The sequence below is a fragment of the Choloepus didactylus genome, chromosome 9 (assembly GCF_015220235.1).
Source record: "Choloepus didactylus isolate mChoDid1 chromosome 9, mChoDid1.pri, whole genome shotgun sequence".
Taxonomy (NCBI): domain Eukaryota; kingdom Metazoa; phylum Chordata; class Mammalia; order Pilosa; family Megalonychidae; genus Choloepus; species Choloepus didactylus.
The window spans coordinates 47,321,523-47,344,327 of record NC_051315.1 but is presented as its reverse complement, the minus strand read 5'-3'; the positions used below and the strand labels follow the sequence as shown (position 1 = coordinate 47,344,327).

General features: G+C 35.3%; 1 protein-coding gene across 6 annotated transcripts in view; it reads left to right on the top strand.

Moving 5' to 3' along the window:
* WDSUB1 (WD repeat, sterile alpha motif and U-box domain containing 1) overlaps positions 1–22,805 on the top strand; it is a 66,326-nt gene that overhangs the window by 20,256 nt on the left and 23,265 nt on the right. For all 6 annotated transcript variants that reach the window (XM_037848523.1, XM_037848521.1, XM_037848522.1 and 3 more), the window contains 4 exons: positions 10,068–10,101; positions 11,370–11,410; positions 11,491–11,597; positions 12,366–12,545. In XM_037848523.1, coding sequence (XP_037704451.1) covers positions 10,068–10,101; positions 11,370–11,410; positions 11,491–11,597; positions 12,366–12,545 — 362 coding nt within the window. The remainder of the gene's footprint in view (positions 1–10,067; positions 10,102–11,369; positions 11,411–11,490; positions 11,598–12,365; positions 12,546–22,805) is intronic.

The window sequence follows — 22,805 nt, the reverse complement described above, 5'->3', positions numbered from 1 at the left end:
TTGATTTCGAGGAGATCCCAGCTGTCTGTACTTTGGTTGCTCGCACTTTGGGTGTAAGGTCTAGGAGACCACCTCCTATCATAAGATCTTTAAGATATTGCCCTACGTTTTCTTCTAAGAGTCTTATGGTCTCAGCACTTATGTTTAGGTCTTTGATCCAGTTGGAGTTGATTTTAGCATAAGTTGTGAGGTAAGAGTCCCCTTTCATTCTTTTGAAAATGGATACCCAGTTCTCCAAACACCATTTACTGAAGAGGCTGCTCTGTCCCAGTTGCTTTGGCTTGACTGCCTTATCAAAGATCAATTGTCTGTAGATGCGAGAGTCCATTTCTGAACACTCAATTCGGTTACGTTGGTCGGTATCTCCGTCCTTAGGCCAGTACCATGCTGTTTTGAGCACTGTAGCTTTGTAATATGCTTCAAAGTCAGGTAGTGTGAAACCTCCCACTTTGTTCCTCCTTCTCAAGATATTTTTGGCTATTAGGGGCTCCTTGTGCTTCCAAATAAATTTGGTTGTTGGTTTTTCTATTTCTGCAAATAAGCTGTTGGGATTTTAATTGGTTGCATTGAATCTATGAATCAGTTTAGGTAGAGTTGACATCTCAATTATATTTAGTCTTCCAATCCATGAATATGGTATATTCTTCCATTTTTTTAGGTCCTGTTCGATTTCTTTTAGCAGTTTCTTGTAGTTTTCTTTGTATAGGTCTTTTGTGTCCTTGGTTAAGTTTATTCCTAAGTTCTCGATTCTTTTTTGTTGCTATTGTAAATGGCATTTTTTTTATTTCTTCCTCTTGTTGCACATTACTTGTGTATAAGAACACTATAGATTTTTGCATGTTGATCCTGTGGCCTGCCACTTTGCTGTATTCATTGATTAGCTCTAATAAATAGCTTTGCTGTAGATTTTTCTGGATTTTCTACATATAGAATCATGTCATCTGCAAACAGTGAAAGTTTTACTTCTGCCTCTCCAATTTGGATGCCTTTTATTTCTTTTTCTTGCCTAATTGCTCTAGCTAGAATTTCCAGCACAATGTTGAATAACAGTGGTGACAGTGGGCATCCCTGTCTTGTTCCTGATCTCAGAGAGAAAGGTTTCAGTCTCTCTCCATTGAGTACGATGTTAGCTGTGGGTTTTTCATATATTGCCTTTATCATATTGACAAAATTCCCATCTATTCCTATCCTTTGAAGAGTTTTCATCAAGAAAGGATGTTGAATTTTGTCACATGCCTTTTCTGCATCGATTGAGGTGATTATATGGTTCTTTTGCTTTGATTTATTGCTGTGATGTATTACATTAATTGATTTTCTTGTGTTGAACCAGCCTTGCATACCTGGAATAAACCCCACTTAGTTGTGGTGTATAATTTTTTTAATGTGCTCCTGGATTCGATTTATGAATGTTTTGTTGAGGATTTTTGCATCTATATTCATTAAAGAGATTGGTCTATAATTTTCTTTTTTTGTAGTATCTTTGATTTTAGTATCAGAGTGATGTTGGCTTCGAATGAGTTGGGTAGCTTGCCCTCCTCTTTAATTTTTTTGAAGAGTTTGAGCAGGATTGCTATTCTTTCTTGAATGCTTTGTAGAATTCACATGTGAGGCTATCTGGTCCTGGGCTTTTCTTTTTTGGGAGCTTTTTGATGACTGACTCAATCTCTTTACTTGTGATTGGTTTGTTGAGGTCATCTGTTTCTTCTTGGGTCAGTGATGGTTGTTGATGTTTTTCAGGAAGTTGTCCATTTCATGTAAGTTGTCCAGTTTATTAGCATATATTTGCTAATAGTATCTTCTCATTATCTCCTTTATTTCTGTAGGGTCAATAGTTATGTTTCCTTTCCCGTTTCTGATTGCGTTTATTTGCATCCACTCTCTGTTTGTTTGCCTAGCTAGGGGTCCATGAATTTTGTTGATTTTCTTGAAGAACCATCTTCTGGTTTTGTTGATTCTCTGTATTGTTTTGCTGTTCTCAGTTTCATTTATTTCTGCTCTAATCTTTGTTATTTCTTTCCTTCTGTTGATTTGGGGTTAGTTTGCTGTTTCTTTCTTTCTGTGGACAGTTAATTCCTCAATTTTTGCTCTCTCTTTTCTTTTAATATAGGCGTTTAGGGCAATAAATTTCCCACTCAGCAGTGCCTTTGCTGCATGCCATAAGTTTTGATATGTTGTGTTTTCATTGTCATTTGCCTCGAGGCATTTACTAATTTCTCTTGTTTCTTCCTTTACCCACTGGTTTTCTAAGAGTGTGTTGTTTAGTCTCCATATATTTGTGAATTTTATAATCTTCTGCCTGTTGTTTATTTCCAACTTCATTCCATTATGATCTGAGAAAGTGTTTTTTATAATATTATTTTTAAATTTGTTGAGACTTGCTTTGTGACCCAGCATGTGGTCTATCCTAGAAAATGTTCCGTGAGCACTCGAGAAAAATGTGTATCCTGCTGTTATGGGGTGTAGTGTTCTATAGATGTCTGTCAAGTCTAGTTCATTTATTATACAATTCAACATCTCTGTTTCCTTATAGATCCTCTGTCTAGATGTTCTATCCATTGATGAGAGTGGTGTATTGAAGTCTCCAACTATTATTGTAGAGTTATCTACTTCTCCTTTCAGTGTTGTCAGTGTTTGCTTCATGAATTTTGGGGCACTCTGGCTTCGTGCGTAAATATTTATGATTGTTATATTTTCTTGATGAATTGACCCTTTTATTAATATATAGTGTCCTTCTTTGTCTCTTTTAATTGTTTTACTTTTGAAGTCTACTTTGTCTGATATTAATATAGTGACTCCCGCTTTTTTCTTGTTGCTGTTAGCATGAAATATCTTCTTCCAACCTTTCACTTCCAGTCTATTTTTGTCCTTGTGTCTAAAATGAGTTTCTTGTGGACAGCATATAGGTGGGTCCTGTTTTTTTTCCATTCTGCCTGTCTATGTCTTTTTATTGGGGCGTTTAATCCATTAACATTTAGTATTATTACTGTAAGGGCAGTACTTTCTTCTATCATTTTGTCTTTTGGATTTTATATGTCATGTCTTATTTTTTCCTCTCTCTCTCTTTTCACCCTTCCTGATAATCTTCATTTCTACACTCTTCTCCAGTCCTCTTTCTCCTGTCTTTTCCTATCAGCCTGTAGCACCGCTTTAGTATTTCTTGTAGCGCCGGTTTCTTATTCACAAACCCTCTCAGTGTCTGTTTGTCTGAAAATATTTTAATCTCTTCCTCATTTTTGACAGACAGTTTTGCCAGATATAGAATTCTTGGTTGGCAGTTCTCTTTCAGTATCTTAAATATATGATACCACTGTCTTCTCACCTCCATGGTTTCTGGAGAGAAATCTGTACATAGTCCTTTCAAGCTTCCTTTTATGTGATGGATTGCTTTTCTCTTGCTGCTTTCAGAATTCTCTTTGTCTTTGACATTGGACAATCTGATCAGTAAGTGTCTTGGAGTAGGTCTGTTGGGGTCTATTCTGTTTGGGGTGTGTGTACTTCTTGAATCTCTAGTTTTCTGTCTTTCATAATAGTTGGGAAATTTTCAGTGGTTGTTTCTTCTGTTATTCTTTCTGCCCTCTTTCCCCTCTCTTCTCCCTCTGGGACACCCATAACATGTATATTTGTGCGCTTCATGTTGTCACTCAGCTCCCTAAGACCCTGCTCATATTTTTCCATTTTTTCACCATCTTTTCTTTCATGTGTGTGAATTCAGATGTCTGGTCTTCCAATTCACTGATCCTTTCTTCTGTCTGTTCAAATCTACTGTTGTATCCCTTCATTGTCTTTTTCATCTCCTCCATTATGCCCTTCATTCCCATAAGTTCTGCCATTTGCTTTTTCAAGTTGATGAATTCTTCCTTACGGTCATCCAGTGTCCTCCTTACATCCTTCATCTCTTTTGCTATGTCTTCACTCAGTTCATTGACTTAATTTTTGAATTGATTTAGATTGGTTTGAACATCTCCAACTAGCTCTTCCTTAAGTTCATTGAATTGATTTAGCAATAATTGCTTCAACTCCTGCATTTCAGTTGAACTATTAGTTTGTTCCTTTGGCTGGTCCATATTTTCATGTTTCCTAGTATGGCTCATTATCTTAAGCTCTCTAGGCATCTGACTTTCTTGATTAGTTTATTCTGGAGTTCGTTTTCACACTTTTACCTAGGGTTTTCTTGTTGATTGACTTTGTTCTCTAAACTTTGGTGTTCAGTTTAGCTTATTCTAGACCTTTAACTTAGATTCTGTTTAGTTGATCAGAGTTTTTCACCTCTTGTTTTTCTGTTTCTTCCCCTGCTGCTATGTAGCCTTTTTGTGTGGTGATCTCCTCAGTTATGGTCAACCCCAGTCATGTTTTCCCATTCCAGAGAGGCCCAGGTCTCCGGAGGAGGGTATGGAGTTTCCTTGAGAATGAGACCCTCCTATGAGGCCTTTATACTCTGTGTTTCTGCTATGCTGTGCTGCAGGTGGCCCTTGCCAGCCTGCGGTTCCTGCAGCAGTGTAATGAGGCTTGGAACCTTTAGTTCTCCAGGTGACCCTGACCCTGTCAGGGTTGTGGCTGACTGAAGCTGGTTTCTGAATTCCAGTCCCTGGGATCTGAGTTTCCAAAAGGAGGGCTCCATTGGAGCTGGGTCATTCTTCACTTTTCTTGGGAAGTTACGGTGTTTAGCGAATTTTCTCCACCACTAGAGTTATTGCTTTGTCTCTCAGAGCTATCTTAGCTCTGCTCTTGCCTGGGCCCAAATTGCAAGTCTTTGAGGCTTTCTGTAATGGGTTTCTTAGAATAATTGTTTTAGAAAAAGAGAAAAAGTTATAAAAAAAAAAAAAAAAAAAAAGAGAAGAAAAAGAGGGGCCCAGTATGGACCATTTACAGTTCTTGCAGATCTATTGGGCTATTGAAATGCTAAAAGACCAGGAGTTGAGGGTGATCAAGGAACAATCAAGAAAGCAGAGAAGCCCACTTTTCAGACAAAGGCTCTCACCCCCTGGATTTGCATATGTGCCTGATTCTGTTTGAGCCCTGCCTCTGTATTATGTTCACCTGAACTCCAAAAAGTGTTTTTATTATTTTGTTTGTTTTTTCTTTTCTTTTCTTTTCCCTTCTTTTCTTTTTTCCCTTTTCCCTTCCCTTCCCTTCCCTTCCCTTTTCCCTTCCCTTCCCTTCCCTTTTCCCTTCCCTTCCCTTTTCCCTTCCCTTCCCTTCCCTTTTCCCTTCCCTTTTCCCTTCCCTCCCCTCCCCTCCCCTCCCCTCCCCTCCCCTCCCCCTCCCCTTCCCTCCCCTTCCCTTCCCTCTGTTTTGCTAGCCCTACCTCCTCTCTGTGGGGCTGACTGCTCCTAGATTTTCAGGTGTCTGGTCTCAGTTTATCTATGGTTAGAGTTTTTATTCTCCCTCCTGGTTCCCAGCACAGCTGGCCCCTCCTCCCATGGGATTGTGCCTGGCCAAGCAAGAACTTACAGATTTTGCTGATCTCAGCTGCTCCACACAGTCGTGAGTGTTGTATGAAGTATGTCCAATCTCAAATTCCTCTGCAGTGTTCAGTCCACGCTGTTCCTGGCTTTCTACCAACTGTCCTGGAGGAGTAACTATAATCCACACCCCACCACTCTGCCATCTTGCCCTATTCTCCTCATTGACTTGATTTTTTAATTCATTTAGGAGACCTGTTTGAACATAGTTAGTTCTTCCTTCAGTTCATTGAATTGATTTAGCATTAGTTGCCTCAACTCCTGTATCTTGGTTCAACTATTAGTTTGTTCCTTTGGCTGGTCCATATTTTCATGTTTCCTAGTATGGCTCGTTATCTTAAGCTTCTAGGCATCTGACTTTCATGATTAGTTTATTCTGGAGCTTGTTTTCACTCTTTACATAGGGTTTTCTTGTTGGTTGGCTTTGTTCTCTAAACTTTGGTGTTTAGTTCAGCTTATTCTAGGCCTCTAACTTAGGTTCTATTTAGTTGATTAGAGTTTTTCACCTCTTGTTTTTTTTGTTTCTTGCCCTGCCTCTATGTAGCCTTTTTGTGTGAGGGTCTCCTCAGATTTGGTCAACCCCAGTCAGGTTTTCCCAGTCCAGAGGGGCCCAAGTCTCATTGGAGGGTATGGAGTTTCCTTGAGAATGAGACCCTCCTGTGAGACCTCTACATTCATGTTTTTCCTGTGCTATCCAGCAGGTGGCACTTGCCATCCCACAGCTCCCCCACCAGTATAAGGAGGTGTGGAGACTTTAGTTCTCCCAGTGACCTGACCTTGTCGGGGGCATGGCTGACTGAGCTGGTTTCTGAATTCCAGCCCCTGGGGTCTGAGTTCCCAGAAGTAGGACTGCCACTGGAGCTGAGCCACGCCCTCCTTTTCTTGGGAAGTTATGGTCGTTTGTGAATTTTCTCTGCCACTAGACTTACTGCTTTGTCTCTCAGAGCTGTCTTAGCTCTGCTCTTGCCTGGGCCCAGATTGCAAGTCTTTAAGGGTTTCAGTAATGGGCTTCTTAGATTGTTAGAATAGTTATTTTTGAAAAAAAAGAAAAAGAAGGGCCCAGTATATTTACAGTCCTTGGAGTTCTGTTGGTGGAAAGAGACAAGGAGTTATGGGCAATTAAGGAACAATCAAGAAACCACAAAAACCGGCTTTTCAGAGTAGGGCCTTGGCCCCCTGGGTTTGCATATGTGCCTGATCTGTTTGAGCCTGGCCTTTCTCAGTATTGTGTTTACCCCAGCTCCAAAAGTCTCTGTTTTTATTTTTTTGCTGTTTTTGCTAGTTTCATCTCTTCTCTGCCGGCTGACTGCTCCCAGATTCTCTGGTGTCTGGTCTCAGTTTATTTATGGTTAGAGTTTTTGTTCAGCAGTCTGAGTTTGTTAATCAGTGCTGCAATTGCAGTTCTCCCTCCTGGTTTCCAGCACCGACAGCCCCTCCTCCCTTGGGATTGTGCCTGGCAGGGAGGGGCGCAGGCCCCCTGGCCGCAAGAACTTACAGATTTCACTGATCTCAGCTGCTCCACATGTTCATGAGCGTTGTATGAAGTATGTCCAAAGTCAGATTCCTCTGCGGTGTCAGGTCCATGCAGTTTCTGGTTATCTACCAACTGCCCCAGAGGAGTAGCTAAAACATACACCTCACCACTCTGCCATCTTGCCTAGATTTATTTTTAAGTATTTAATATTTTTGTTGCTATTATAAAAGATGTCTTGAAACTTTTATTTTTGTTTTTAATATATGGAAATATAATTAATTTGTCTATATTTTTTTCTATTGTCTATATAGAAAGTTGAATCAGTTATGTCGTATAAGTAATACGACTTATTGCTATCATAAGTCATATCACTTATGACCAATGATGGTTTTCTTCTTTTCTAATCTTATGCTTTTCATATATTTTCTGTGTCTTATATAACTGATTAATACTACGAGGACAATGAAAATAGTGATAATAGGTATCCTTTTTTGGTTCCTCATTGTAAAGGGAAAGATTTCATTATTAATTATGTTTGTTGTAGGTAGTAGATAAGCTTTATTAGCTCTTCCTTCTAACTTGTAAGAATTTGTTTTATGAATGGATGTTGCATTTTATCAAATGATTTTTTCTTTCATCTTTTGATATGATTTTTCTCTTTTATTCTATTGTGGTGAATTATACTGATTTTCAAATGTTAAAGCTACCTTGCTTTGTTGGAATAAACACCAGTTAGTCACGATATATTATCATTTTTGCGTGTTGCTGTAGAGAAATTAATTTCATTCTATTGCTCCTTTGTGATTCATACTTTTTTCTTTGGCTGTTCTTAAAATTTTCTCCTTTTTCAGTGGCAATAATTACATTCACAATGTTATGCATCCATCACCACCATACATTTCAAAAACTTTTCATCACCTGGAACAGAAACTCTGTACCTATTAATAACTCCTCATTCCCTTCTGTCCCTGGCCCTTGGTAACCTCTGATCTATTTTCTGTCTCTTTGAATTTATTCTAGATTTATTCTAGATATTTCATAAAAGTGGAAGCATAAAATATTTATCTTTCTGTGTCTGGCTTCTTTGACTTAATGTAATGTTTTCAAGGTTCATCCATGTTGCAACATGTATCAGAACTTTGTTCTTTTTTATGACTGAATAATATTCTATTATCTCGGTATACTACATTTTGTTTTTCCTTTAAAATGTTCATAGACAGTTGGGTAGTTTCTGCCTTCTGGGTATTGTGACTAATGCTGCTACAATTTAGGGAATATTTTGAGGTTTTATATTGTTTCTGTAGTTTTCAAAGTATTTTATTTTGTGTCTCTTTACAGTGGTTGTATTCTCCTGGTCACTCAAGCTCAGAGCTGAAAATATTGAAATCTTCTGTTACTTTTCGCTAAACCTAAAATCCTCCTCCCAAGTCTAGTCAGTAATCGAATCCTGTCATGTCTTCCTTTGAATCCTCATTAGTCAAATGAGAGGTCTATATGAGGTGGGCTTAGAGTCCTTTTCATTTCCCAAGGGATGCATATCTCCATCCATAATTTCCATTCTGTTTGCTTAGATTCTGTCAGCTCCTAACTATTCTTCAAATTTAGCCTCTTCCTTCTCAAATTCTTTCCTGTACCTCAACAGCAAGTGCACCTGTTTCACTGCCTTCATGTGTAGCAATCTGTTGCCTACAATGTTGTCTGAATTCCTTGGACAACAAGTACTCAGGGTGCTTTGTAGTTTTGTTCTAGTCTACTGGAACTACTTTTTCAGCCTTATTGCTTGCTATTCCCCTATGTGGACTCTTACTCATTATACCAAATTTCTGTCTTCCCAATACAGTGCTCTTAAAGATTGATGGTGATCCTGCTTTATCATTAGAATGAGTTTGTTTTCACTGCATTTGGTGTTGGTCTTAGAATATGGAAATTCCTCTTAGGTTTTTTTGTTTGATGTTTTGTTTTTTGTTTGTTTTGTTTTTTATTTTAAACGTACTCAGAAGTCATGGAATTTTTCTTAAGAATTGTAGATATCCCAGTAATATCTTGTCCTTTGAGGAATTTAGAACTAAATAAATAGTATATAAGTTGTGTTTAACAGAGATATAAGCAAGTAATGTTAACTGATATTATTTCTCAGTGTTTGGGGATGGAATTTAAAGTTTAATGGTATAACTCTGTTTTTTGACATCCAGGATGTATTTATATGCTTGCTGTTTTCTTGTATTTTATTTTATATTTGAACTTTGAAATTTAAGTATAATTCCTATTTTAAACTTATGACAAAGATTCTGTAGTCAAAATCCCTCATCCCTTGATGAGACTGGATGATCTATTGAACAAGGAATTTTCAGTCTTACTGAAAATAAGATTGAAGTACCTCTAACACAATTCTAATGGGTGTGACTCCTATGGAAACACTATAATCAGCTACCTTTTTATAACAATAATTAAAAATATTAACGTACAGAGAATATTTACACTTAATATTGTTACGTTTTCTTACCTTGCAACATATATCACATGGCAGCATAAAGATTATTTCCAAGGAGGGTAAATACCATGAAGAAGCACCTATATCTGATGTTTAAATATTGTATTTTTCTTTGAATTATGATTTTATTTCCCTCTAGAATGATCCTACATGTTGCTTTTAAGTTTTATACCTTTAAAAGAAACCATGTAGTGACAACATGTTTACAATTATAATTTTCATAAAGGGGTTATGATCAAAACATGTATACATAGATTAGTAATGAAGGAACAGCCATATCTGTGGTAACGGACAGGACAATCTGAAGCAAAAATCAAGTAGAGAGTAATAGCTTTTTCTTGCAGTGATTTTTCTCTTCGAGTTATTTACTTGACGTGAAATTGTCTTATTTATGTATCACAGTTCCTTGTTCAATTAATGGCTAAATGTTATAAATAGTATATGCTGTTTTAATAAAGTTTATAATTTTCTGCCACATTTGGCATGAGTAAAATTCATAAAATGAACAAAACGTTTATTTTAAATGTTTATACATCAATATTTCAGACTTTTCTAAGAAGTTATTGATTTAACATAACTACATAAATGCTATATTTTGTTTTTATAGAATTTTTACCCATAATTTTCTTTTTTTTTTAAGGTCAGTGGATAAGTCTGTCATAGTATATGATACTGTAAGTATTTCAAAATCTTGCATACAATCTATATAAATTATCTTTATTAGACTACTGAACTTAAAGTTTAGTTAAGTAAGATAAAAAAAATGTACTTTTATTTCTATTTAGTATACCAAAGAATGTAATATAGTACATGCATTTTCCTAAGTGCTAAAGTATATGCAAGTATGGTATCATCCTGGAAAAGACCCTGAAATATTTCAGTCCTGATTTTAAGATGGACAGGATGTTTAATCTGATCATAAAAAATATACAGATTTAAAGAGCAGCAGTATCTGACAAATCATTTTCAGTTAGTTATTCTTAAAAGTTTACACCAAGCTTCCATAATAAAAAGAATGTTTATCCAAAAGGTTTTGGAGGGTATAGCTGAAAATGGCCTGCCACTCTTAGAGTGATGTAAGAAAGAGTATGTTATAAGGGACTTGGAAAAATGGAAATCTTTGGCAGATCTATATGGGTAAAGACCAAGTTCCACAAGTATGAAGAAAAATGAACATTTTGCATATAGGGAAGATGTAGCTGATGAAAATAAGCTCCTAGAGAACTCAGTGTTGCGTGGAGTCTTACAGTGATTGAGTTCAGGTTGTAGCTAGGCCAGCAAATGAAAAGGAGATGTAAATTGTCAAGGTGAAATAAGGCAAGCAAGAATCTAAACTAATCCTCCACATAGAAGTTGCAGTCACTGAGGTTCTGGCAGGAAACAGGAAAGAATACTCAAGCTAGGTGCAGTAGATCCTTACCATTTCTTAGGAAATTTTCCTGAGGCACTGCATTTACAAAAACAGCTCTAACATCTAATTTTTTCCATAAAATATGTGTGTGAGTTCCAGTTAATATAACTAGATGCTGAATAGGCAGCTCAGTGCACACTCAAAATCTAGGTGACTAATTTCTACCCATTGGTTCTTCAATGAATACAAGTCAGATACCGTGGCAGAAATGAAAATTATTTCATGTGATAGACATTTAGGTTTAAAAAAATCGGCAAATGACAATGGTCTGCTATACTAAAAATTTCTAGAAAGGTGATCAGTAGACAACAATGTTGATAATTTTTAAAAGGTGAAATAAATACCTGATAATGGTCATAGATGCCATTCTCTAGTACTCACTTATTGTGTTAAGTTTCAGCTATTATAATAGTGGCTAATATATGTTAGAATGCACATAGCAGATAAACTATGTCAAATGAATCAGAAATAATCTTTGTCAGTGACTACTCTTGTCTGAGCAAATGTAAAGCTGTTTTTGTTGTTTTCCAGAATACTGAGAACATTCTTCACACATTAACTCAGCACACCAGGTCTGAATTTAACCTTGCTTTTTAATAATAAAATTCAAAAATTAGTCAGAAGATACATAATCATTGTTTCTGCTAACTAGGTATGTCACAACCTGTGCCTTTGCACCCAGTATCCTTTTACTTGCTACTGGTTCAATGGACAAAACAGTGAATATCTGGCAATTTGACCCAGAAGCACTCTGTCAAGGTTAGTAAGGATATCATCTTTAATCCAGTTCAGTCCCACTCACCATTAGAATCAGAAATTCAGTAACTATTTCAACAAGATATTCATGTTTCTTTTCTCAGTGTAAAGTGTACATCAAATGTAATAAAATTTAAAAATAATTTTAGAAAAGCCAGTGTTAAAGTAGTTGAACTACCTTAAAATTGTTAGTAAACGTTTCTAGGGTGCACATCCTTGTGTATCACAGCTCCCATGGTTTTGCAAGCTATTCATTTATACTTCATGCAAATTTTCCAGGTACATGTAATCTGAGAAAAGAATAGAAGTAATACTTTGATTTTGTTGGCTTTGTTTTTGTCGTCATCTAGCAGTGTCAGCACCTAATTTGGCATTTTTATTTTTATCACTGTCAAGATTAACCAGATAGTGGTGCTGATATGCAGATAATAGAGCAAATAGAACTCCTCTGCTGGCTTGAATTTTATATAGTAAAAGAAAGCTTTTTTTTCTGGAGTGAAAAAGAAAAAGTGTCAAAACGATCAGTATTTAATTCAGTATTAAATCAATGAAAGTAAATAACTTAATTATACATGGTAATAGTTAATTTTTGAAATTTTTAGAGAGTTTAAGTAGCAACACATATTTAAGGAAATTTCATTTACTTTGTAATTCAAGATGAGAATATTGTAAAGGAAATACTTTTTCCTTTGTTGTTATTTCACTTGCCTTTTTGCTTGTGTGTATTTTTTGCTTTTTGTTTTTTTGTTTTGCATTGTTTTGTTTTTTAAGCAACTAGCACAGAAGATCAGCCAAAGCAATTTACTGAAGATTGGTCTGAGGAGGATGTCTCAACCTGGCTTTGCACACAGGGTTTACAAGACCTTGTTGGTATTTTCAAGATGAATAACATTGATGGAAAAGAACTGTTGAATCTTACAAAAGAAAGTCTAGCTGATGATTTGAAAATTGGTAAGATTACTGAAAGAATGACAATCTTAAAAAATAACTTTTAATAATTTACTCTGAGGTTGGTTTTGGTTGTATTAATGGTTTCGTCTTAATATCCTAACACAGTAAGTATTCTTGTGAATGTCTTTGTATAAAGGAAGAGTAAATTCTTATTATATTAGAGAAAATATAATATTACTTAGCATTTCTTTGGGTGACTAAAGATACCCTATAATTGTAATTTAAAAATTTTTAATTTTTTGGAGATATAATTTACCTACCATGGAAATTATCCTGTTTCTTGTTCATTTCAGTGATTTTTTTTTTAAGTATATTCACTGAGTTGTGCAACTGTCACCACTGTCTAATTCCAGAACATTTTCATCATCCCCAAAAGAAATCCTGAACTCAGTAGCAGTCATTCTCCATTTTTTCCTTTCTCCAGCCCATGATAACCATTCAGATTTTCTGTTTCGATGTATTTGCCTATGCTGGGCATTTCTTAGAGAATACAATAGGTAGCTTTTTGTGTTTGGCTTCTTTCACTTAGCATGTTTCCAAGATTTATCATTGTTTTGGTGTGTATTTGTACTTCATTCCTTTTTATGTCTGTGTAATATTCCATTGTTTTATGGATATACTGTACTTGATCTGTTCATTCATTGATGGACATTTGGGTTGTTTCTACTTTGTAGATGTTATGAATAATGCTGCTATGGAAATTCTTGTACAAGTATTGTGTGAACATATGTTTTCAATTCTCTTATGTATTTACCCAGGAGTGGAATTTCTGAGTCACCTGGTAACTCTGTCTTTAACATTTTGAGAACTGCTAGACTATTCCAAAGCAGCTGCACCATTTTACATTCCTACCAACCATGTATGAGGATTTCAGTTTCTTCATATCCATCCAGCCAACACTTGTTATTAACTGTCCATCTTGATTATAGCTATCCTAGTGCTTGCAAAGTGGTATCTCGTTGTGGTTTTGATTTATATTTCCCTAATAACTGATGATGATGAGCATCTTTTCATGTGCTCATTAGCCCTTAGTATATCTTTTTTGGAGAAAATTCTATTGAGATCCTTTGCTCATTTTTAAATTGGGTTATTTGTCTATTTGTTGTTACATGTATGAATTCTTTATGATATATGTCTATATAATATCTCTATATAATATTTTCTCTATTATGTGGGTTGTCTTTTCACTTAGTGTAATTACAGATGAAGTAGGAGTTACATCTGCCCTTTTGTTATTTGTTTTCTATCAATCTTATGTCTTTTTGTTCCTCTCTTACTCCATTACTGCCTTCTTTTGTGTTAGAGATTTTCAAGTGTACATTTTAATTCTTATTGATTCTTTTATTATATTTATTTGTGTTACTCTCTTAATGTTTGCCTAGAGTTACAATTAACATCTTAACTTAGAACAGTCTAATTTGGATAAATGCCAACTTAATTTTATTAATATGAAAACATTTTGGTTCAATATAGCTTCATTTCTGCCTTCCCTCCTCCTTTGTGCTATTATTTTTTTTTTAATACATTATACCTTTATACGTTATATGTCCATCAAACATTAATACTTTTTGCTGTTAGTTGTCATTTTTAAAATCAGATGAGAGAAAAAAAGGATTATAAGCAAGAAACCTACTGTCTTGTAAATATGAGTTACCTTTAATGGTGCACTTTATTTCTTCGTGTGAATTTGAGTTACTGTCTGAGATTCATTTACTATAGGATACGTTTTAGCATTTCTTGTAAGGCAGGTCTGCTAATAACAAGTTCTCTCAGTGTTTTATTGTGTGTTTTGTTTGTTTGGTCTTAGAATGTGTTAATTTCTACCTTTATAAAGGATAGTTTTACTGGATATGAAATTCTTGGTTGACAGCCTGTTTTTCTTTCAGCCCTTTGAATATGTCATCCTACTGACTTCTGGCCTTCTGGTTTCAAATGAGAAAATAGCCATTAATCTTACTAAGTATCCCTTGTACATAATGAGTTGTTTCTCTCTTGTTGCTTTCAGGCAACAAGTTTTGTTTTTGTCTTTTATACTTATAATTATGATGTATCTAGGTGTGGATTTCTGTGTTTATCTTAAATTGAGTATGTTGAGCTTCTTGGATGTATAGATTAATGCTTTTCATATAATTTGGGAAGTTTTCAACCATTATTTTTTCTTTCTTTTTCTTTCTCTCCTCACCTTTTGGGACTCCTGTTATGCATAGATTGGCATGCTCGTTGATGTTCTACAGGTGCCTGAGGCTCTCTTCATATTTTTTCATTCTTTTTTCTTTTGTATTTCAGACTGGGTAATCTCAATTGATCTGCCTTTCCATCATTGATTTTTTCTTCTGCCAGCTTAAATCTGCTGTTGAGACTCTCCATTGAATATTGTACTTTTCAACTCAAGAATTTCTATTCAGTTCAATTTCCTTCTCTTTGTTAATATTCTCTTTGGTGTAAGATACCGTTCTTGTATTTTCCATTTGGTCCTTAGACATAGCTTCCTTTAGTTCTTTGAGCATATTTTGAATAGCTGATTTAAAGCCTTTGTCTAGAAGGCCCAACATTTGGACTTTCCTCAGGGACAGTTTCTATTAACTGTTTCTTTTTCTGTATATGAGACACCTTTCATGTTCCTTTGCATGTCTTGTAATTTCTTTGTTGAAAGCTGGATGTTTAAATAATGTGGCTACTCTGGAAATCAGATCCCTACCCTCTCTCACCCTCTATCCCCAGAGTGTGTTGTTGTGTTGGTTTAGTGACTTAACTAACTCTGTAAAATCTCTGTTCTTTGTTGTGTGTGGCCATTGAAGACTGCTTGATTAGCTTAGTGGTCTCCCAGCCTTTGCTGAGGCATTTTCTGAACACATTGAGATTGTCTTCAGTGCTAATCAGGCAGTGTTCAACTCTGTTGTAGCCTTCATTTATTGCTTGTACAGAGCTTCACAGTCAGTCAGAGGTGAAAATTTAGGTCCTTCTCAGTCTTTCTTGGGCATATGCATAGCCTTATGCATTCATGTGACTTTCTAAATTCTTAGAAATATGTTGGAACTCTTCGTAGTCCCCTGTGGATATCTTATTTCCCAGCTTCTTTTTTTTTTTTTTTTTAATTCAATTTTATTGTGGTATATTCACATACCATACAGTCAGCCACAGTGTACAGTCAGTTGTTCACAGCATCATTATATAGTTGTGCATTCAACACCACAATCAATTTTTGAACATTTTTATTACCACACACAAAAGACAATAAGAATAAAGTTAAAGTAAAAAAGAACACCCAAAACATCCCATACCCCCCATTCCTCCCTATTATTCATTTACCTTTTTTTAAAATTCAGTTTTATTGAGATGTATTCGCATACCATACAATCATCCATGATGTGCAGTCAACACAGTACCATCTTATAGTTGTACATTCATCATCCCAATGTATTTTTGAACATTTTCCTTACACCAGAAAGAATCAGAATAAAAATAAAAAATGAAAATAAAAAAAGAACACCCAAGTCGCCCCCCCATCCCACTCTATTGTTCATTTAGGTTTTGTTCCCATTTTTATACTCATCCATCCATACACTGGATAAAGGGAGTACGATCCACAGTGTTTTCACAATCACACTTGTCACCCCTTGTAAGCTACATTGTTATACAATTGTCTTCAAGAGTCAAGGCTACTGAGTTGGAGTTGGGTAGTTTCAGGTATTTACTTCTAGCTATTCCAATATATTAAAACCTAAAAAGTGTTATCTATATAGTACGTAAGAATGTCCACCAGAGTGACCTCTTGACTCCATTTGAAATCTCTCAGCCACTGAAGCTTTATTTCGTTTCATTTAGCATCCCCCTTTTGGCCAAGAAGATGTTCTCAATCCCACAGTGCCGGGTCCAGATCCATGCCTGGGAGTCATATTCTGCGTTGCCAGGGACATTTACACCCCTGGGAGTCAGGTCACACGTAGAGGGGAGGGCAGTGAGATCACCCGCCAAGGTGGCTTAGTTAGAGAGCGCCACATCTGAGCAACAAAGAGGCACTCAGGGGGAGACTCTTGGACACAATTATAAGCAGGTTTAGCCTCTCCTTGCAGCAACAAGCTTCACAGGGGCCAGCCCCAAGACAGAGGGCTCAGCCCATCAAGCGGTCAGTCCCCAATGTTTGTGAGAACATCAGCAACAATCCAAGTGAGGAAGTCCCACACCTCTGCATCCTCCCCCAGCTCTTCAGGGGGGGCCCCGAATATGTATTTTTATTCTCTACCCAAACTACTTTAGGATGTGTTCCTATTTCATTCTAATCTATACAGACCTACCATAGCTCACTTCCTATTCAAAGTTCCATGTAATTGTAGTGTTTGAACAAACTGACTGTAGAAGTTTATAGTGTTTGCTTTGGTTTCTGGCATACTTCACTCAAAATGCTGTCTACACAACCTTTTTTAGGTTCTAAAGAATTGGGGTAGCTGGTGGTGGATACCTGAAACTATTAAACTACAACCCAGAACCCATGAATCTCGAAGACAGTTGTATAAAAATGTAGCTTATGAGGGGTGACAGTGGGATTGGGAATGCCATAAGGACCAAACTCCACTTTGTCTAGTTTATGGATGGATGTGTAGAAAAGTAGGGGAAGCAAACAAACAGACAAAGGTACCTAGTGTTCTTTTTTACTTCAATTGCTCTTTTTCACTCTAATTATTATTCTTGTTATTTTTGTGTGTGTGCTAATGAAGGTGTCAGGGATTGATTTAGGTGATGAATGTACAACTATGTAATGGTACTGTAAACAATCGAAAGTACAATTTGTTTTGTATGACTGCGTGGTATGTGAATATATCTCAATAAAATGATGATTAAAAAAAAAAAAAAATGCTGTCTACAGGATCCGTTCACCTTGTTGTGTGTCTCACAGCTTCACTCCTCGTAGTTGCGCAGTATTCCATTGTATGCATACACCAGAGTTCACCATTGTGTTCCTCAGTCAGTGTACCCTCAGGCCACCTCCACCCATTGCAAATCATGAATACTCCCTCCATAAATACCAGTGTGCAAATGTCCATTCATGTCTCTGCTCTCAGATCTTCCATATACATACCCATAATGAGGTTGTAGGACCTTATGGCCCCCACATACTTAGCTTCTTGTGGAGCTACCAGAGTGACCTCCAGAAAGGCTACAGCATTCTTCCTCCTCATCAACAGTAACTAGGTACATCCCTCTCTCCATGTTTTCTCCAGCACTTTTACCTCTATTTATATTGTTTCCTGTAGTCTTATAGAGATATATTCACATTACATACACCCATCCACAGTGTACAATCAGTTGTTCATGGCATCATCACATAGTTGTACATTTATCACCACAGTCAGCACTTGAACATACTGATTATTATGAAAAAGTGCTTTTTTTTGGTGACTGATAAAAAAGATAATAAAAAGAAAAATAAAAATGTCATGGAATACTATATAGTAATAAGGACAGAAAACAATACCACTACCAAGAATCCCATATCCCTCCCTTATATACCCCTCTCATACACATTTAACTTTGGTATATTGCCTTTGTTACATTTAATGGACACATATTGGAATGTTACTGTTGACCATAGACTCCAGTTTGCTTTGATTATGTTTTTTCCCAAATACCATCCCTTTTCAACAACTCTGCATGGTTGACATTCATTTGTTCTCCCACATGTGAGAACAGTTTTATATTTGTTTATTTAGCAACAGTCATTGGCCACTCCAGTTTTTGCCAAGTTACACAATCCCTGTCTTCATCATCTATCTTTACCTCTGGTGTCATACATTCCCCTATCCCACCTCTTTCAGCTTTACTCACAGACATCTTTGTTCCATGTACTTACAATATTGTGCTCCCATTACACAGTATTATGCTGTCTATTTCTAGATCTATACAATCAATCCTGCTGAAAGTTTCTGTAGTCCTGTCCCCAGCTTCTTTTTAAGATTTTTTTTTTGTCAGCTTCTTATTAACCCCAACAGTTATTGCCACCTCAGGCAGTTGTATTGTTATAACAATTGTCACTGATTGTTTTCAATAAACATTCCAGGGAAAAGGCTGTTCACACTGATTGCAAGGTTTGAGTCAGATCAAATAAATATAAACCCTTTAAATGGGGGTGTCTAGGAAACTCCAGGTCAAATAATGGGAATTCTGTAAGAATGAATTTTGTCCCTTGCTGTGGCTGCAAAACTATTCTGTCCCCTGCAGTGGCTGCTAGGCTGCTGGTGTTCACTGTGATTGGAAGGCTGTTGGTTTCTAAGGCTTCTTTGGCACTGGGGGGAGGAAGATGAGACAAGGGCAAGTTAAAAGGCCAAGAGCTCTCTTTTCTGACCAAGATTCAGCTGTTTTTCTTGAAAAAAAAAATGTTCCTTGGATTGTTGCAAGACTTTGGTTATTTCATAGTTCTGAAAATGTTGATTTGACAATTGTTACGCTCTTTGCTTTTATGGTAGAGCAGCTTTTCAGAGGTGTCAGTATTCTCACTGACATCACTCTGTAATTGTAATTGAATAGTAAATTTTAAAAAAACCTATCATACTCCTAGGATATACCCAATTTTGAATGATCTTAGAAGTGGAACTACATTGGGTTTGATGAGTGCTAGGATGTAGACAGCTTGTGAATATAACATATTTTGTACACTTTTTAGTTCATCTTTGTGTTCTTTGAATGTGGAGACTGTCCATTTTTGCTCACATTTCTATCCAGAATTTGTCATAGTGCTTTTTTTACATAACAGGTGCTGTAGGGAATTTTAATTCAGTGAAAGAATGAATGGGAAGAACCCTCAATTTTTAAAAAATATAATCAAGTTTCTGTATTAACATTTCATAAATATCTGGAGATCTTGAAATTTCAGACCTTTAAATTACAGCTTAATCTTCCAGAACACAACCATGAACTTGGAGTGAGCAAAAGTCTTCTAACCAAAATAGTGGCTTAGTAGTTAGATAGCGATGGGAAAGGTTTCAAATATGATAGAGATGTTTTTTGCCATCAAAATCGCATTCTGGTGTCAGAGATAAAGTAATGTATTACAACATGATAAAGCTGTAATTATGGCATGAACAGAAATCTGATGGGCCAACTAATTTGACTTGCTCTGTCTTTGATGGGATATTAGATATTTTTAACCATGAGTTTAAAAATTTACCCTATACTAAAGATTTATAACATGTCTATGTAGATGTTATAATGCATATAACATGTATGTATTATAATGTTGTTATAACTCAATACATTAACATTATAACTAATGAATACATATTGTGTTCTTTGAATGTGGAGACTGTCCATTTTTGCTCACATTTTTATCCAGGATTTGGCATAGTGAATTTGTCTATGAATTCATATATGTATGTAATGCATTGTATAAATATTTCCATAAAACTGGTTAGCATTAAGAGAAGTTTGGTTTGAAACAATAAACCATTTGGTATCTGAAATGCTTTCTTTATGAAAATGCTAGATAGTCTTGCAGTTTGCTATATTTTATTTTGGATATATTCTAGTGATTATATGCCATCTAATTGGACTGAGGATTTATTTTGTATCTGTTAAAGCAGAAATTCTGTGGCAGATCACTGTGAATTTATACACTGATAGCTTTATTTCAAGAAGGTTGTGTGTACAATGTAATATTAATAGATATTTATGTAATTAAGTTGAACTTAGGTATATTTTATTAGTCCAAGTTCCGTACATAGCTGTCCTGTGACAGCTGGGTCTCCATTTTAGGGGAAAAAACTTAAAGAACAAAAGGTTCATCTATCTTAGGTTTCTTAAAGGTGTTTTTTTAAAAAGCTAATCTGTAAGATGAAAATTAAGTCGTGTTTGAGTTCTACAAGTTGACTTATATTTTAATATAGTATGTAATTTTTAAAATTCAAACCTTATGAATCAAATTTGTTTTAGAAACAAATTTTGACTTAAGAGAATTTGAAAAAAATCTGCCACATAAAATTGGGTATTTTATTTGTACGTTTTCTCTTCAAAATATGCAAAATAAGAGTTAATTGTAACTAATTATATAATGTTTGCTAGGGAGGTTACATAAAAACTGAAGTGCCTCATAACATTGTGTTCTAGGAAATTGAGCCTAATCACTTGTCATCTGTGTTTTAAGATATGTAATAACATTATTGAAAACTAAATATAAATTATAGCTGGAGAATTATTTTTATAGTTAGAATGACAGTAGAAATATGTTGATTCAATATGTCTCAAGGATTGGCTTACTGTGGCTAGTTCCCCTCATTTCCCTAGCCTTTTAGCCCATTATTGGGGAGGAAAAAATGCTAATTGTATGGATTCAACCAGTTTTAACCATGGGATTTTGTATTTTTAAAAGATTTAGTGGTATAAAATGAGAAATAATAAAATGAGTTGGGTCATTTTTTGCATTACCCTTTGATGAGTTGGGTCATTTTTTGCATTACCCTTTGAATGCAAAGCTAACAAGTCATCAATAAGACATAGTTTTGATTTGTTTTTCCAAGCAGTGATGATGGCTATGCAACAAGTGTTACGCATTCTTATTTGTTTTCTTCAATGATCATTTAGAAGGTATCTAGTTATCATGGCTTTGTGGCAGATTAATATTATCTAGCCACCTGAAGATCAAAAACAAGCTTGGAGTTTTAGTTTTATACTCTAATAAACTTAATAACTAGACACTATTAAAAATATGCTATAGTAGAATCTTAATTTACCAGAAAACCTAGGAAACAGGGTATCCATATTGTCAATGAAGAGTCAAAAAAAAAAAAAAAAAAGATTGTTGTAGAAATCCACTTTAAAATATGGTACTATACTTTCCCAACATAGTAAATACTATATATGAACCTAATTAATGTCTAGGAAATGCAAAGCAATAATACCAGATTCAACAGAGAATACATGAAAACACAAAAGCATAGTAAAAATAGTTAATAGAAATAGAATTCTATTTTTATAGCCAGATAAATAAAGATAAGATATCCTTACAGGATTCAATCAAGGGCTTGAAATATTTTTTGAAGCGTGAGTCTTAGATTTAGTGGTTTAATCATTTTATTTTAAAGTTCAGTGAAAAGGTTTTAGAATTATCAAGGCCAAGCCTAAAATTGAACTAAAATTAGTTCTGTGGTGGTCTAATAAGTGAATTAGAAAAATCATTATTACAAATGGAAACAAAAATGTTGCATGCTGTCCAGTAAATACAGAATCTGTTTTGTGTTTATATTTAAGATTTGGAAAGCTAGCATATTCAGCAAATTAAACACAGGATAAATTAGGAAGTAGATAGACTAGGACATTTATTTTTTTCACATGATTCTAATGTATCCAAGTTTTTGCAAAATTATATAGGATCAAGAGGCTAACTTTAATCTTCAACAAAGTGCTACTTTAAGCTACAATGAATTTCTTTTAGTCTTGAATTTTATGAAAAGCAAGACTCTTCCTCAAGACGGGAAATTGGACTAATAGAGAATTAAAATTGTCTAGAAAAATAGTGTTAAAGGGTAAGCTGATGAGTAAATGCTAATGAATTTTATTCTATATCTCTCCCATGCATAACTTTTATTTACTGTTTGTAGAAAAACTGTTAAGACAGTTTCTATTTAGTTGTGAACGAATCTGAATTTAACATTCATTGTATGAAGGAAATTGACTAATTGTACAGTAAATGATACCTTGGGGTATTAAAAATGAAAGTAGTAGATCTATTATGTTTGACACTTAAGAAAAATTATCTTTCAGGAATTAAGCAATCTCTCAGATCTTTTTTGATCAGTGGGCCATTTGTAAATCTAGAATAAAGGAACTTTCTGCAGCCTTGGATATATGTAAGCATCTAGTGCATTACCAAGGATAATAGTCCTTTTGCGTTAGGATTGTGTTAATGAAAACCCAGGATACAATTCCTTTTGCATAAGGAATTTGCAGACATAGATTATAGATACAAAAGATCCTTGACATTGAGAGGGCTATGTATTGAAACATTTGTGAATCCACAAATTTGTGAATACTACTACATTTAATATTTCCTTCAAAAGGCACAAAATATGAAAGATGAAAAGCAAGAAGGTCACTTTGACATGTGGTACTACGCAAGCAGTGAGTTCACCAATTAGCCATGTGACTATATCTGGGCCTTAGGAACATTACAATTGCTACATATGCTGGAGTTTGGGATTAATATAGATGATAAAATAGTAGAAACTTGGAATGACAAATGCCAAGGAACTTTTTTTATCATTAGGTCCTTAC